At 37.2% G+C, this 18,375-nt stretch overlaps 1 protein-coding gene across 1 annotated transcript; it reads right to left on the bottom strand.

The window, feature by feature from the left end:
- Positions 1–2,588: 2,588 nt before the first annotated feature.
- Positions 2,589–3,068, bottom strand: LOC145249344 (uncharacterized). Its single transcript, XM_080110920.1, has one exon. The coding sequence runs from the start codon at positions 3,066–3,068 to the stop codon at positions 2,589–2,591; it is 480 nt and encodes a 159-aa protein (XP_079967046.1).
- Positions 3,069–18,375: the final 15,307 nt, after the last annotated feature.

Here is an 18,375-nt window from a genome sequence, read left to right on the forward strand (position 1 = left end):
AACTCGAGACTGTACAAGAAGATTGGATTCTCAGTCATCAGTGCGAGCGATACGAAAAAAAAATCCCTTTGGAATTCGAGACTTCTACCAGGTCATGGCTGATGGAACAAAGACAATCTACCACTGTCGTGTAAATAAAGGGTTTCGCTCGAAATTCTTTGCAGAATTTTCGAGTTCGACTGAAAAACAATCCCGAGTTCGACAAGTTACACCTCGGTAGCAACATTGTGTAAATATGCTTCATGAGATTTTTTTTTCTTTTTATTTTTGCTAATGAAGTCTTAATAGAGAAAAAAAAATTAGTTTCCTGATAAACTTTGAACATATGATTCATATAAAACGTCAACAGAAATAAGAGCTTAATGCAGTTCGTTTGAAGCATTGTCTAGTGTGTATATAAAGGTAATCAATAGAAGGCAATATAATGCAGAGATATAACGGACAGACACAGACTGAAGCAAAGTAAGACATATATCGGTGAAGCAAGCTATACAGAAACACCTTTTATTAATGCAATATGTATGAATCCTTTCATTTTATACCTGTTTTCTGTTCTTACTTGCGTCAGTGTGATCTAATGAAAGTTCCATATTTTATGATATTTCGAGAAAATCTCCCTACCTCAGAAATTTGTTCGACCGTAGTTTAAAAGTGAATACGGGAACTACAGTAAACTGTAATTATTTGAAAATCTATTATTAATCTATGAACTTGATAATGTTTGAATTCATTATTCATTTTATGTTATTTTAATTATGTATTTTTCATTTTATTAATAAAAATATAATAGTGTGTTGAATGATTCAAATAATACAATTTTGATAAAGAATAAAGTTTGATTTTATCCTTGGATGCGTTTATTCAATGGCTAAAGCTAGTTGTTCAAATCTTCACACAACTTTTCTGTTATCATTTTAACCTTTATCTTAACTAGATTTATCTTAATTAGATTCCATGACGTACTGTACTTGCAATAACCCTTATCCCTGAGTGACTTCCGGGCCTTGATAAGTGGTGACCACCGTGTAAAAAAAACTGCAAACCAAAGGTCTGAAAATAAAAATAATTGTCCCAACAATCAAAACAATACAAACATTCATATCTCCAAAATTATCTTAACATGTTTTCAATCGCGATATTTCAGTTAAATTGAAAATATCGTAATCCATATTTCGAGTATTTCTTAAAAGTATACGTTAATCTCATCGATTCAAATAGTTTTGCGAAATAACTTATTTAAATTAAGGTTTAAAAGCAACGTATGTAAAATATGACGTCATTCACTGAAGATGTGGCTTAATATTTACTTTTTTAATAGGCTTATTTGCAAGGTTGATTAATGGACTGCGATTATACATACTTTCTTTTAATTTTTTATGTTAATACGATTTATAAAAAAGTTATCTTATATAAGTTTTTATAAAATTATCTTATTTAAATTGTTTTCTTTTGTATCTTAATCTATCCAACTAAACAAAAAAGAATTTAACAGACACTTCAACAAGTGTGTCACATTGTTTGTAATTACAGCATATTTGACTTTATGTTATAAGAGTCAGTTTTGGAGAATACCAGAAAATGGCTCCATATATCTTCATCCACAACCATTTTTATATAAAATATCCGAGTTTGGTTGCGATTTCACGAAAGCTAATTTTAACTTTACGCAAAAGTTTTTGCCGAATTAAAATCTTATCTTCAAAACGAACTTGTTTTTACATCTTCATAACAATAGCGACGTTTTCTCTCTATAACTTAATTCGGTCTGCCATCGACATTATAAATTATAAATGTCTTGAATGTATAATTCTTTATATATATTTGTGAAACAAGTAGCCCCGTTGCAGCCAAATGGCTGCATATTGTGAAAAAAAAAAGCGAGTAAGTCCAATGTATTTGCACAATTTTTATTTACATGAAAGAAACAACAACAGTGGAAAAACAACAGCAAGGAAGTGTTCAGCACGAAAGTATTTGAAGTTATAGGATTTCTTTATACACCACGTTCCTCGTCTTTTTACAGTCAGAGTGAAGATCAGATCGTGTGGGTTTCTTACCCGTGATGCATACAGTTGACCATGGGTGAAAGTCGGTTCTTCCAGCACTACACCCACCTTGCTCAGCGTCTGGCCTTGACTTTTATTGATTGTCATGGCGAAGGCAGGCCTCACCGGGAATTGGTGACGATTCCACGCGACAAATTGTTCATCTTGGTTATTCATTTGTATTCTTGGTATGAGTACCTCCTCTCCCGCATGGTCTCATGAGGCGATCTTGCATTGGCGCAGGATGTTGGTAGCGCTACTGAGGACCAGTCTCGTACCATTGCAGAGCCCTTGCCTGGGAGACAGGTTCCTCAGGAGCATGAGTACCATACCTTTCTTCAGGTAGAGATGATGCGGAGCTAAATTAGCAGAGGTGAGTTTGTTGAGGAACTCAACGGGAAATCTGGTCGAATCTTTTGGTTTACTTGTGCTGTCAGCACTTGGCAGTATGATGGCTTCCCCCGGCAACAGTTCTTGTGAAATGATGGCATTAATCTTATCAAGAGAGTTGTTCTTGGGTGCAAGTATTGCCCACTGTGCTACTCAAGAGATCCAATGCTGCTCTGGGGCTTCGAAGTTTGCCGTTGGGGAAAAATTTCTCAACAAACTAAGGGATTCCTTGATAGCAATAAATCCCTTTCCAGCTTCATCTTGTACATCGAAGAGATTTTCTGCTGGAATATGGATGACGTCAGGCCTTTCTGCTATTGGTAAGTTTCCATTTCCCAGTTTGAGAAGCCACCTGTCGAATGCCTGAAGAGAAGGATCTTGGTCAATTCTCATGTTTTCTTTAAGTTCAAAGAATCGCACGAGGGGGCTCTTCTTCATCGATTCTGCTGTAATATGAGCTCTAGAACCTCTCGGAATGACTGGCAAAATTTGTTTGTAGTCTCCTGCCAGAATGAGACACTTTCCCCCAAATGGTTCTTGTGATTTTGTGATGTCCTTAAAGGTTCTGTCCAGAGCCCTGAGATGGTATCTGTGAGTCATAGAAGCCTCATCCCAAATAATCAGTTTGGTCATTTTGATAAGCTGTGCCAATGTGTCTGTTTGGTTTGATGGAAAGTGGGGAGTGTTTCTGTGGTCTCAATGGTGCCTTGAATCTAGAATGGAATGTTCTACCCTGGAGAAGCAAAATAGCAGCAATTCCACTTGAGGCAACTGCCATTGCCACTTGCTTGGAGTCTGTCATAGTCCTGCTGCCAGCAGAGTATTTAGCAGGAAGGTTTTCCCAGTCCCACCTCTCGCATTTAGAAAGACACAGAAGGATTTTCAGCTTGAAGAACTCTGTCAGCCACTATTCTTTGGGATGAAGTGAGTATGGCCAGGCGCTGTTCTAACTTTTGTTTGAGTAAGTCATAATCAAACCCCAATTCTTCCTGCATGACAATAGGCTTATTGATTTCATCTTGATGGTCTGTCAGCTGCTGCACGTGTTGCTTATCCTGTGCAGTAGGGCAAGGTAGGCTGAAGTCTCCCACAGTTTTGCTCATCGGTAGCAGATTCTTTTCTATATCTGCCAGAAGCATGACCTTGAGATGATCCTCAGTTGCTGCTGGAGTTTTTCGCTTAAAATCATCCCACCATTGCTCAACATGTTTGTTGAAAAGCTGAAAGGAGTAGATGGCTCACAAAAAAGAAGAATGGTCACAAACAATGATCTGATTTGAGGACAGAGCTTGGTCAGAGCTGCTTCCTTGTAGCACAGTATCCCATTCTTCATCATCCTTAAGCAGGCCGAGTGTTCTGCACACTGCTTTGTATGATTCATGGCTGAGATTTTTGACTATGAGAAGGTCTCTAAAACTCTTTTCCCCTCACAACGGTCATGATGGGCGACTATTCTGAGATAGAACTCATCTCCACTCAATAGATGTATAGTGTGAAGCCTGCCAATCATTCCTTGATGCCCTCTCTGCCTCTTGTTCGATTTACCGTTGTTCCAAACAAAGTGCTTGGGGAAGTCTACATACTTGATCTTGGTTTCTGGGTTATCTTTATCGTAGGCAAAGAAGGCTGTGAGTTCTGTAGATTTGGCTTCCTGACATTATTCAAAGGTGATCTAATGTTCTCCTTCGAGATGAATCCGGAGGGCCTGGACAGCTGGATACTGGCTAGTGATCTCAAACTCAAATAGTCCTCAACAGGCCTCACTGGCTCCAATAGATCTGGGATTCTGATATTCCTTCACCTCGTTGGAATCATGCTGGAGCTTTGCCATAGCCCTGTCTGATCCCTTGGTAACATATTTGAAAAGGTATTTGGCAGGCTTCTACATTGATATGAGCCTGGTACTTAAGCAATAGGTATGGATTGTAGGGTACTATCCAACTGTTGTCAATGGTTTTATTTCGAACCACTACTGCTCTTCCTCCATTCTCTGGTGGTCTCCGTCTGTAGATGGGATAGAAGGCATTGTCATCCCAATGTGTCACCTCTGAGAATTGTTTGAGGAAGCCTTTTTGACACTGATTGCCTTGCAGTCTACAGGCTTCAGTACAGTTGTGAACCATGTTATGGATCACTAACTGTCCAAGTAATCTGGCTTGTTCCCTCTGTGGTCCTTCTGGAAATGTACCTGGGTATGGAGGCAGTGTGTAGTCTATCTTGCTCTTTGAGTATGTGGGAGTGAGGAATCCCTCTCTTCTGTAATTCGACCACATCCACGTGGGCAGCCCTTCTACCCATGACCTTGGCAAGATTGTTCATCAACTCCTTTCGCTTGAGATTGAAAACCCTAGCCACAATATCAGGTCTGTCTTGTGGCTTTTGGTTAGGGAGGAGGGAGTTCGTGATTTCAGGCCACTGAGGGTTCCATGTAAATGTAATGAAAAGGTCGGGTTTGTGGTATTCCTTTGCAATAGCCACTGCATTTTGGAAGTGCTGGTGCATATATCGTGGACTTCCAGCATATGATGGTGGCAGGATGACTTTTCTTCCTGATCTGATATCATCTGGATTGTTGGCTGTGGCAACATCGTCGCACAGTCTTGTGTATTTCTCACTTCTGAGAGTTTACTGATTGTGCTCAATGTAAATGAGCCATTGAATTTCTACGTTAGCATAACTGACGCAAAGGTAATTTTGGAAAAGCTTGTTCCCTCTCAAAAGAATGTTAGTATTGTTGAGGCGATGCTAAATGTGAAATGAATAAAATTGGACAGGTGACATATTTTTCCTGCTCCCTTCTTGTGCCAGACCTAGATGCCAGCCATCAGTTTCTGTAGGAAAAGAATGACAAAATGAAGAGGATCTGCTGATCTGTGAGTCAAGTATCCCTCTGATTGCCCCACCCCTAATTAGCACTGAGAAGTTTCTTCTTTCTACTGTCTCATTGCTCATCAGGACTGACATTTTTTTTAGTCCTAGGTTGTATCTCCTTGAGTGCTCTCCAGTGGGTTGTTTTCTTTCATCCAGCACCAGATTTAATTGTTGTGGATTCTCTTGGCGGAGGATCTGACAGGCCATCTTAAAGTCATTAAGTTTCTCAGATGCTGCTGAAGAATATCAATGAGATTCTGGAAAATCTGCTTTTCATGAACAGTAGCTGATGCTGGTAGGTTTACAGTAGCTAGCCTGACTTCATTCTCTTTTTGAGCATGATCAAGGTCCATGACATAAAGCTGGGCAAACTTGGGTTCTTCTCCTACATCTGGCTGCAGTCCCCCATAAGTATGGATACCTTTTCTTTTATGGTGACTGTTGGTTGCCATCCATGGTGTCCAGGTGGTCCTGGTGGGTGATCGACTTTGAGACAGGACATTGCTAGGGAATTGTTTATCTGCCTAGTGTACTTGAGGAACCATGTAGAGTGGGGATGATTTCCTTCCCAAAGCTGTTTCAATGGATCAGGATGATCAGGGAATGTGGATGGGGCAACCTTTCCGTTCTTACAACACATGCATCTTGCTTCATTTTTCCATTTAATCGCATGACAAATTGGGCATACTGTGGCCATTGGGGAGGCTGCGCCATCTTGAGTGATGAGAGATCCAACACTGGAGTAGGAAACCAATTGGCCTAGTTGTTTTCTCTGGTGCTCTCGCCTATCAGCTGTCTGTCTTCTGTCTTGATCACGCCATAAACTCCTGGTGTGTAGTGACTCCCCTCGCCTCGCATTAGCAGTAGAGTCCCGATCCTCTTGTACTCTTTCATCCCTGATGTGTGGTGACTCCTGTCGCCTTGCATTAGCTGTGGCCTGCCGATTTCTCTCAAGCCTTCTTTTTTTTCTTTTTGACTCTGGAGACATTTGTCGTCTTCTCTCTTGAGATTTCACAGCTTCATCGTTTGCCGACCCAACAAACGTTTCTGTCTTTTAGGCATAGTTATCGCTGGAACAATAATAGTAGAGTATAGAATAAAATTATGTTGGTGAAATTGATTAATAGGCATGGACAGATAGACAGATATACACAAACACATAGCCATACACATACACACACATAGATAGATACATAGGACATTATAGGCATATAGATATATAGATACACAGAAAGGTATACAGACATAGACACAGATATACAGACATATAGCCTAGATATATAGATATATAGATAGACACACACACATATATAGATATATAGGTATATAGATACACAGAAAGTTATATAGGCACACATAGATAGATAGATGCATAGGACATTGTAAGCATATAGATATATAGACCACAGAAAGGTATATAGACATAGACACAGATCTATAGAAATATAGGCCTACTATATAGATACAAAGAAAATTCTGTCAGACGCATAGACACAGATATATAGATGCATATGTATATAGATATATAGATACAGCGATTGAGAACGCACTAAAAATGTGACTTTTTATGCAATTTTTGCATTTTTTTTTTTTTTTTTGCCAACCAATATTTACGAAACTAAAGTTAGTGATTACTTATTTTTTCGTCCGTTCTCCTGTAGGAGATGTCTCCTTGAACTACTTTAACAAAAAAATATTGTATTTTCAACTAATATTAACGAAAAAAATATGAGATACATGGATAAAAGTATTATTTTATTTAATGCTCGGTGATCTAAACTGACCACCCTGGTCGAATCAGAGAAAGTCCATTTTTTTTTTTTTTTTTTGCAATCTGGCGGAGAAATTGGAAGTAATTAATTTTAAAAAGAAAAAAAAATTCTTGTATTTTTGCAACGAATATTAACGAAAAAAAATCTGAGATACATGGGTAAAAGTATTATTTTATTTAATTTAATGACCAGTGGTCTAAACTGACCACCCTGGTCAAATCAGAGAAAGGCACTTTTTTAATCAGACGGAGAAAATGAAAGTAATTAGTTTTTAAAAATTAAAAAAATAATATTGTATTTTTCAACCAATATTAATGAAAAATAGTATGAGATACATGGGTAAAAGTTTTATTTTATTTAATGACCGGTGCTCTAAACTGACCACCCTGGTCAAATCAGAGAAAGTCCTTTTTTTTTTAATCGGACGGAGAAAATGGAAGTAATTTCTTTAAGTAAACAAAAAAATCTTGTATTTTTCAACCAATATTAATCGAAACCTTTTTACTTACTTTTTTTTTTTGTTGCAAAATATTAATACTTTCTCGCTGACATTTGTTGAAAAAATCATAGGAAACGTCCATCGTCACGTGGTTCAGTCCGTAGTAATGTTGAATGTCTGATCATGTGCACTACATTTAATCTTAAGTGCAGTCTATTGATGTGTAAATCATTCAGTGTCAATCAGTTGACATATTTTCTTTTTTTATATATCAAGAAAACGTGAATCAAAGAAAACCATTAATTGGCATTAACGATTGGGGAAAAGAATGTTACTGTTTTTGCATAGGTTTTACTTTTTTGTGGAGGTCCTTGATATGACCTTAATCTATATCCGATGGTGAGGCCCCAGCTTGCGGGCTTTGGAGAGTGTGGAGCCACCCCTTAATTGGCATTGCTCTTAAGTCCACTCTGACCCGGAGTGGTATACCTGTTAGGATCCCAACTATGGGTTAAATAGAAACTGACTTGAAAAAGAAAAATTCTATTAAAAACTTTTTCTTCAAAATTACTGGATTTGGCATTAAATAACCTAAAAGGGGTTGATATGTCGTAAAACAAAACCAACCAATCAACCAACATTTTTGTGGAAAAATATTTTTTTAAATTTCATTATAAGACTGTATTTTGAATCAAGTGTTTTAAAGCCAATATTAAAATCTGTAATGTGTCCGTCTTTCTATTTTTGATTGTCAAGCTATGTAATTGTTCCACTTATTCTTTTCTCAGTGAACTCGTGGGAGACGATGGTGGTCTTGTAATTAACGATATGCACTAACGACCTAGGTGTCCCAAGTCCGGATCCAGTTCGTACCACAAAAATCACTTTCACTTAGGATGTTGGCAACCTTCATGTAATCTCCGATGTCTTCCTAGGAAGAATTCTGACTGTTAAAATGTTTTTGATGAATAATGAGGGTATGATCCAAATGATTTTGACAATCTTATTAATAAATTACGGTTAGGACAATCAACCAATGAGAAGCTTCCAACCTAATTATAAAAATATCGAATTGTGAATTCAAGTAAGTTCGCTGTCAATCTCGTCTTGAAACGACTAAATCGTAACTGCATTGATTCTTCGCCGTCATCTTTGTTATTAAGAATTACTCAACACTAGGATCGTGACTTCGCCGATTTGATTTACTACCGGCATCTTTGTTCAACATAATGGCTCAATTTGTTGAAAATAAAATTCACATGAAAATACTAACAAAATACAGAAAACAAAAAATAACAAAAACACGGTCTTAAACTTAAACATGCTATTAATTTTGCGTTTTACGCTAAAACTGTATTTTGCCTATTAAAAACGACGAAAGTGATAACTTAAAATGAGTACTAAAATTAATGGGTCAGTATGATTACACCTGTGTTCATTTTTATATTAAATGCTAGTCCGTAACTATGAATCCCTATTAATCGATAATTGTGTGTCGAATGTATATTAGTTCGCTGCATCTCATCAAAACAAACGTCCATAAAAAATCTCAACCAAATCGGCCCAGTAGGTTCCCAGAAAACTTCGAGAGTTAATCTCTAACTATACATCGAATGAATAATATAATATTTGGTTCGCTGCACTTAATCATGGCAATGGCCCATGAAAATGTCAACCAGATCTGACAGTAACTTTTGAGACAATGTGTAACAGGAAAAATGACAAAGTTGCGGTTATAGTTGTAAACTTTTAAAACTAGGATGACTATACTGTCCCTATTTAAAAAAGACTATACTGTCTCGCGCGTGGGAAACACATTTCGTCATGGCTTAAAAACGCGTCGTTCTATGAAATGACTAAAATCAAATCCATCCTCGTGTTTTTCTATCGATTGACTTGCGGTTAAGAAGCGGAAAAATTTTCAAGTCATCACAAAACTACAAACACATTTTCTTTCGAAAGCGACAGAGCAAAACACGCATTCAATCAAGCGCATCGTCACAAAACAAATAAAAAAAAAATACATTTTTTTTTAAACCGATCAGATGAAAACTGAGTTAACTGACACCAATTACTGTCTGTTTCTGTGAAAATGAGACATCTATGGGTTTTCTTTTTCTTTAAATTGATTGGGAAATGAAAAAAATATTTATGTAACCGACAAATACTGAATACAAACATTCAGTTTACTATTGAAATTATAGACGTCTTTCATGAAGTGAAACATTATTTATATTAATTCTATTGATTAGACTATTGTTCTCATATTGAGTGTTATTTGTGCAACGTTTCGTTCGGATTGTCCTTCGGCCGTCTTCATGGCATGTTAGTTGTTCTTTGGAAAACAGCAGAGAAAAGTCACTGGCCCCGATATTTTCGAATTCGACGTTTGTCTCTATTTTATAGTTTTATTTTGAAGGCGATTGAAGGCCAATCGGACCGAAACGTTGCATAAATAACCCTCAATCAGCCCTTATCTGAACAATTTAGAATTTTAGTGAAATAGGATGTTTCTAAATTTTTATGCTAATGGTTGAAAATTAATTATTTAGATTATTCGGACTCTTGGGTGTTATTTCAACCGATTTAATTTCCAACTTTCTTCAGTTTAGGAATTTTCCTCTCGGGCCTGTAAATCTGCATAGCATTATTTAATCCTCGTTCCGTCAGCCATGTCCGGGTGTAAGTCCAAACTAAATCGCAATGGTATTCTGAATAGCGCGCTCACCGCAACTGTTTTTTTTGTTTTTTTTTTAATTACTTTATCCGTTTCTGCAATGGGCTCTTATCGTACAAATTTGGGGGGCCTTAAATCTATTCTTGTTTTGTAGTAGGTCCAAAGTTACATCGGCCAAAACTTGTTGAAAGAAAAGAAAAGTGCAACATACAACAGGATTTTTCCAAGCACATAATCCGCTACGCCACAATCCCTAGCAGACAATTTCTAATATGAATTCTTGGAGCCTTACACCTGTTCTTGTATTTAAGAAAGTTAGGTGTTATATCGACCAAAACGTTGTAAAAGATTGAGCGGTCCTAATGATCCAAATAATTTTAGATTATAAAGTTTTATATTTTACTAGCGGGGGCACTCAGCATTGCCCGGGTGTGTCGAGGTGGTGTAGTAAGGAACACCGGGGAGAGTGTTAAAAAAGTGGTAGTAGCGGGAGAACAAAACAACAGTAGGCAGCCCGGGTGGAGAGAGGTGTTAAAAAATGTTAGTAGGTAGGCAAACTCGAACCCGTAACGCGAAGGAGGAAAAGAAGGTGAAAAAAAATAACGTCTTAGCTGATGCGTCCATCACGAAACCGGAAGGCACGAGCGTTTGAATTAAGAGTAGTCAATCAAACGGAGACGATGACTTGAGAAAATATCGACGAAAAAACGGACCTCTCCTTATAGAAAATTGCCTCCTTGAGAGTGAAGGAATTAACGTTTTTAGTCAATTTTTCGATATTTGTCGTCCAAGAGTCCGGGCTTTAAAACGATACTGATTTTGTCACGTTCCGATGCGTCTGTCGAAAGTTTTTGCGAGACATACAAACACACACACACATTTTCTTCTATATATATAAAAGGCAAAATGTGTGTGACCATTTCGTGCATGTCTTCAAAATGTTTTTCTCGCACACGGTTCCGAGGTCGTTACGATCGCTTAAAACTGTGTATATAGGTTCTAGATAATAATATGTAGGATTTGGGAACGTAAGTAGCTTATAGATTTATTTACGTCGACTTTTACAAAATTATTGCTATTTTTGCTTCTCGCGTGTTGATTGGGCTTTTTAGTATAAATAAATTGAAACTAAACTCAAACGGACGTTCTCGGCATTTCGCCGGGAAAAAACGTCCAGCGTTTGACCTTCTTAATTAGGTAAAATGGGAGCAGCAGAGTTGACTTTTATTGCGCACGCCTGTTTTTGTAGTTAAATAAATAATTTCAAACCTGTTTAACGTTGTCTGTCGCCGTAGCTCAATGGTTAGCGTAGCACGTTTTTTTTTCACACATTAATTTCCAACTTAAGGGTACGGGTTCGATTCTCATACTCACCTACCAAAACATTTTCTTATTATTATTTACCCCCCCCCGGAGTTTTGATTTATCTCAAGACACCCGGGCATCGCCGGGTACCCCCCGCTAGTTTCATATAATGGAAGAAGGTCTAAGCTTATATTGGCCAAAACTTTGTGAAAAAAATAGAAAAGTGTCACTTACAACATACATAATCTGTTACGCCTCGAGTCCTAGTGGACAATGCTAATATGAATGTTTGGAGCATTAAACCTATTCTTGTTGTATTTAAGAAAGTTTGGAGTTTTATAGGCTAAAACGTTGTAAAAAGCAGTTGAGTGACCCGAATAATAATGTTTTTATAAATGACACAAAAAAGAGAATTAGAAAAATACATAATGCAGAATACCTAAGGGATAATTGCCACCGCTAGAGACAGAGGAAATGAACAAGACAGGAAACAGAGGTAAGGGATAAAACGAGACAAATGGGAAGAGAAACAGCTACACGGACGATTCATAAGAGTGACAAAAGATGAGACTAACGAAAACGCTTGGATATGGATGCACAAAGGAAACCATAAACAGAGAAACTGAATCCCTAATAGCAGCCACACAACTATATCAAAGCAAATATCGACAAAACACCCCCCCCCCAGCAAATTCAGACTTTGGGAGAAAACAGACGAAACAATAAACCACATAATAAGCAAATGCAGCAAACTAGCTCTAAAATAATACAAGAACAGACACGATCAAACGGAGAAGGCAATACATTGTGAATTATGCAAACAACTACATCTTAAATACACTAACAAATGGTACACACACAAACCAGCAACAGTACTTGTAAATGAAAGTCACAAAATCTTAAGGTAAATTGACTTACAAGGTAATAAATTCACCCAAACAAGAAGACTAGATGTCGTAATAATAAACAAAGAAAAGTCCTGTAGATTTCGTACTTATCGTTTCGACTCCAGTTCGTAGTTACACTAGTTAAGATGTGTTCCAAAAATCCCCCACCTTCGGCTGCATACTGATTCTACAAGTCCTCCTCGGTTGTTCTTTTTGATCCTGCGTGAGTATTTGTGAAATCCACTTAGCATACACTTTGCTTTATCCCACGTATGACAACAACGTTCCCAGTGCATCCACATTCAAATCTACACGTATTTCATTCATCCTAATGTAGTTGGTCGAGGCGCAGTGTTTTCTGGGTTTATGGCTGTGCATAAGCGTCGGGGGTGCGCTTTGTCACTCACATCTCTGTTGCCAAATCGACGAGCCCTTCTTCTTACTGTGCTGCCATCAACTGCATTGTCTTCGTAAAGGTTCAACAGGCGCTGGTGAATGTTGAGCGGTTCAATTTTTTCTGTCTGAAAGACATTCAATGGCGCATCTTTACTTCTGACACACGTCCATGACAAGCGTTGTTTTCTTAAAGACATAACCCATCAATATGTGCTACAGAGAGATGAAAATTTCTGGTCGATTCGAGTAGAATAAAAAAGAGGAGGCATTACTTTTGGAAGTCTCTCGCAAAGAAAACCCAAAATTCACAATTTTCTATTCCTTTGTTGTCATAATTATCATAATGGCCATTATTTGTTTTACACTTAATGTAACGGAGCACGTGGGAAAAAATCAGCAAGAGCTTGCGAGGATATTAGCAGCAGTAGCCGAAAAATAGCGCATATGAAAATTAGGAAGTGTGCACGAGCTGACGCGACAGGGAAAAGAAAAATAAACACCGCGTGGTCGTGAGAAGAAAATTGCGGTTGAAAAAGATGAACGTGTAAAGTCAAAGACGAGAAATGGTTGCCTACGGCCGCCGTGTAGAGGAGCAGAAAAAAAAAGCCGACAGGGCAGATGGATATGTGGCTCCAGAGTGGCAAAGAGAGACTTTTAAGCTGGCATCGAGACGAGGAGTTTCTGAAATTGAAACACATACATCAAATCCGTTGCCAAGGCCGCTGGAAAAATGGTTGAATCCTACTGCTCCAGTAGATATCTCACTGCTGATGCAATTCTCTACCTATATAAAAGCCAGGTACGGCCAATGATGGAGTGCTGTTACCACATTTGGGCAGGAGCTACGAGAAGCAGCTTCTCCTGCCTTGACAAAGTTCAAAATAGACTTCGTAGCTTAGTGGGGGGATGCCCTTTTCTCTTTCCTGTAACCTGTTTCCCACAGAAGAGACGTTGCGAGCCTGTCTCTGCTTTATCGTTATTTTCATGGCAAGTACTGGTCTGAGCTTGAATCTATGGCCCCCTCTCATCAAACCTTTACGAAAAACACTTGTCTGGCTAAAACCACTATCTATAATTTCCCAAACTCTTTATCTGTGCCTAAACCGAAATGTAGATTCAATGAACAAAGCTTCTTTCTTAGAACTGCACGCCTGTGGAACTCTTTTCTGTTTGCCTGCTTTTCAGCTAACTACCATTTGATTGTCTTCAAGTCCAATGTAAACAAGTTCTTGATGAACCGTCACCCTAAGTAATCCGATTTACAAAATTTCCACCACTTATGATTACTACGCTATAATCACGTTGACTAATGTATACCCATTAATCCTTATCCTCGAGTGGCCTCTGGGACTGGATAAGTGGTGACTCCTTTGTAAAATAAAATTGAGAAAGAAAAACGGTAATAAACAACTTGTGTTTAAAAGGAAGAAAAGCTGAGTCGGATTTATTTAATTTTGTTTGTTTGTTCCTTTTCGACGGTGCCGGACAGCGTGGGGGTCCGAGGGAGGTTTGAACCGTAACGAACACGGTTCGAACGTAACGGCCACGTTACATTATTATCCCTCGCTGATTTCTCATCGGGTATGTCTTTTCTACTGTGACCCCAAACAAAAATCCACTTTCCCTTTTTTTTTTTTGAAATGGACATTAAAATTACCTCCTTTGTATTTTGTTTATCCAAGGACATCTGCGCTCCTCCCCTATAGAATATTCACAACAGACACTCGTCTAACTACAACAACTGCTAACAATTTCCCTTGTGCTATACTAGCAGGGAGACCAGACGTTACCCGAAAAGTAATGAGGATCAACAAGTGTTTCACCCTTCCATATTTTATTACCCCTGAATTAGGTACAATCATCCATGTTTCAACCCTCCTCGCAATGATTTAGTCTACAACACATTGCACTGTAGAGAATCTATTATTGATTTCATAAAATTATTTTATATAATGGCTTGAATCAAAGTTTAAAATGTAAAAGTCAATATCATGGTTCAATCATACTCTAAACAGAAACATTTATTTCGAACGTGCTCCTGTCATATTAAAGAACCCACTGTTGATTCTATGTGCCGAGCCGTTCTACTTGTGCGGTGATAATGGCTTGAATTAAAGTTTAAAATGTAAAAGTCAAGTATCATGGTTCAATTGTACTCTAAACAGAAACATTCATTTCGAACGTGCCCTTGACATATCAAAGAGCCTACTGTTGATTTTATATGTCGGGTCTTTCTGCTTGTGCGATAATGAAACTTTTCAAATGCACTTGTGATGTTAGGCTGTATAAGGTGTTAACTGTAGTCAAAATCGCCTGTTCCTTCTTTAATCGGATTTTTTCGATTATTGATACTTATCGAAGACATTCCGATACAAAACCAATCTAAAACACTGCCAGACACAATACATTTGTGTGAAATTAAAAAAAATCATCTCAGTTGTTTGGGAGTCCATGAGGAACAAACTTACACACACACACACACACACACACATACACACACACACTTTACTTTGATATAATAGTAGATATCTGTGCCTAAAACCAAACCGAAATTCCATGATTACAGTTTATTTCTTAGAACTGTCCACCTATGGAACACAATACCGTGGGGATGCTTCCCAGCTTACTATAACATGGCCGTTTCAAATTTAAGGTAAATACGCTCCCGTTTGATTGTCCTTAAATAAACAAACACTGGATTATGTTTCATCGTACCGATAATGAGTTGTCTCACCGACCACCTGATTATAATTAACCCTTATCCTAGTGTAGCCTTTCGGCTTTGATAAACGGTGACTCCCCCTAGTTTATAATAGATAAATAGAAAATCATTATGAGCTTAAAGCCCCAAATATTAGGGGACTGAGGGTAGGATTCCTTCCACATACCGATGTCTGTTTATTCGAGGATTATTCGCTTTGTATTGACTTTTTCTCCTCCTCCCCAAACCCTCTTTCATAATTTTCACTCGGCATATTTAAGCTAGCATTAGTTTCGTTTTGTTGAGATCGGCAACTCTTTTATCGTCTTAAAGTCCTCTGCAAATAAGCGTTTAACCCGGCTATTAAACGTTTGCCCTTCGCTTCCGTTTGCAGTCGGAGTCTTTGGGAGGCAGGGGTGTTGCACACGCTAAAGCAAATACTATTCTGACTTTTATTTGCGGATGCGACTAACACAAACTACAATTGTTTTAGCCTAATTCAACAAATTTTGAGACTGGCATTGCCCGGGGCCATCAAAACCTAAACACAAGATACTGAATAGTGTTATTCACCCCGAAGAAAAAATTCCTTTTTTATATGAAGTGTGAAAAAATATAAAGTATGATACCTCCAGAGCACTACTAAAACCAAATCTCTTCCCATGTATTCCTTGTAGAGAAATAATAATCTCTATTATATAGAAGTAATTTTGTGTGTATGTGTGTGAGTTCCTTCCCCATAGGTTCCGAAACGGCTGAGCTTATCTTTTGCAAATTTTACACAAAGCTTATTTATATGTCTGGCAGTGTTCTTAGATATGTTTTGGAAAGAAATTCATCCGATAAATATCGAAAATCAAAAAAATCCGAACTTAAAAGGAGTCTTTTTTCTCTTATTGACAAAAAATTTTTTACATAGGAATATTTTACGTTAAAAAAATTATACAAAATACTGTTTGAAACCCACCGAATATATGTCACCGTAACATGTGTTGGGTGAGTTTCTAACAGTATTTTATTAGTTTTAACTCAGTTTTCCAAACTTCACGTATTTAGGGGGCCAGTTCGCCGGAATTTGTCTTGTTCACATTTATCGTAAAACACCGTATGGTTTTCGAACCGATTAACGTTTTAAGGTGAGTAATACCGCTATAAACTTTTCCAGATAGGTAGAAGAGTAACTTATCTTGCCTTTGATAAAATTCATTTGTGGTATTTTTATCACATTTTCGTACCGCTGTGAATTGTAATACAAAACCAACTATTTTCATCATTAAATGGGGTAATGTGTTATGATTTGTGTTTCGTAAAAATTAGTCTTTTAAAATTTGGGTCTTATATCTATCATTCATATTTCACACAAATCGAAGATAATCGATTTTTTCGAGTAGATCGATCTTCACGCACGCTGACATCTTCTGAAAATATTCAGATGATTTCGAAACTTCGGAAATCTTTTCTAATACTCAGAGTGCAAAGTTGAAATATTTGATAATTAACCTTGCTATTATTATTATTATTATTATTATTATTATTATTATTATTATTATTATTATTAGCTATTATCGATCTATCTGTCTATCTATCTATTTAATGATATTCTTAAAATAGTTTATATTGGGAGTTATTTACTGTTTATAGAATAAAGTGTAGCAATGGATTTTAGCTGGAGATGTTTATATAAATGAGCTAGGTTAAATATAAACAAAATAACCTTGTTATACTAAAAAAATGGTGTTGCTCAGAATTGAATGAGAGTTTTCTTGCTCTCTTATACCTTTTATTTTTTTACAATTTATCTTTAATTTTTGGAGGAGATGTCCGAGATTATCCCCAACTAGATCACAGAGTCGTTAATTTCCTTGTTTTAATATTTCACTGTAAAAGCAATTCGTAATCTAAAAACAAGAAGCAATTTTAAAAAATGCAATAAAACAAGAAAAGAAATTCGTCTCAATCTTATATGAGACCATAATAAATGGCAGCAAAAGAAAACATGGCGGAAATCGGAAAGACTCGTTTTTATTTGGGCGATTACTTTCTAAGGCTTGTTTTTCTAAACCGGAAGTTGTGCTACTTGATCTAATTACTAATTTGTAATCGATACTGTGTTTCGATAAATCAAACTGGAGAAACATCATCTTTGTCTCGACTGTAATCGTCCCCTCACTCTCGTCCCTTTCTCTCTATAGGCCCGGATTTTCGGTAAGGGCATTTTCGCGGTGAGAAATGGCGGCGTCGAATGGAGTCAAGCGGAGCGAATGAGACAACCGGCTTGGCGGCTCACTCGATGGGCTATTGATATATCTTATTTGTTTCCCTTTTTAATACGTGTGACATGTGGAAATCCGGAGAGGTGGTTGGTTGGAGCAGCGTCCTCAAAAGAAATATATGTCTTATTAGCGAATAAAAATACTTACTGAAAATAAATTATCGAAGACTAAAATTAGAAACAGTGTACGACGGAGTGGAAGAGGAAGCAGAGGAAATGAAATACTGACAGTTATAAATGGATAAATGGGTGAGTAGAAATACAGACATCCATAAATGTATTCACGTTTGCACGCAAACATGTAACCATAGAAAGATAAGTCGCTAAATAGCAGAAAGACATACAAACAGATAAAATGAAATGAACCAAAGAATAAAAATAGATTCACACACACCGTTACAATACTCTCTGACTACTTTACTATGTTATCCCCGTAGTTGACATTTATAATCGGTTAATCTATACTCATATAGACTTGTTTCTTGCGTGTGTATTGATATTCATATTAAACCCCCTTTTTTCGTATTTATTTATAAAGAAAATACTACTTCGCTATATATGGTCCAGGGAATTGCATTCACTAGTAAAAGATCTATCTAATTTGCATATTATTTTAAACA

The sequence above is a fragment of the Euprymna scolopes genome, chromosome 28, assembly GCF_053919585.1.
Source record: "Euprymna scolopes isolate OS-2025 chromosome 28, ASM5391958v1, whole genome shotgun sequence".
Lineage (NCBI taxonomy): Eukaryota > Metazoa > Mollusca > Cephalopoda > Sepiida > Sepiolidae > Euprymna > Euprymna scolopes.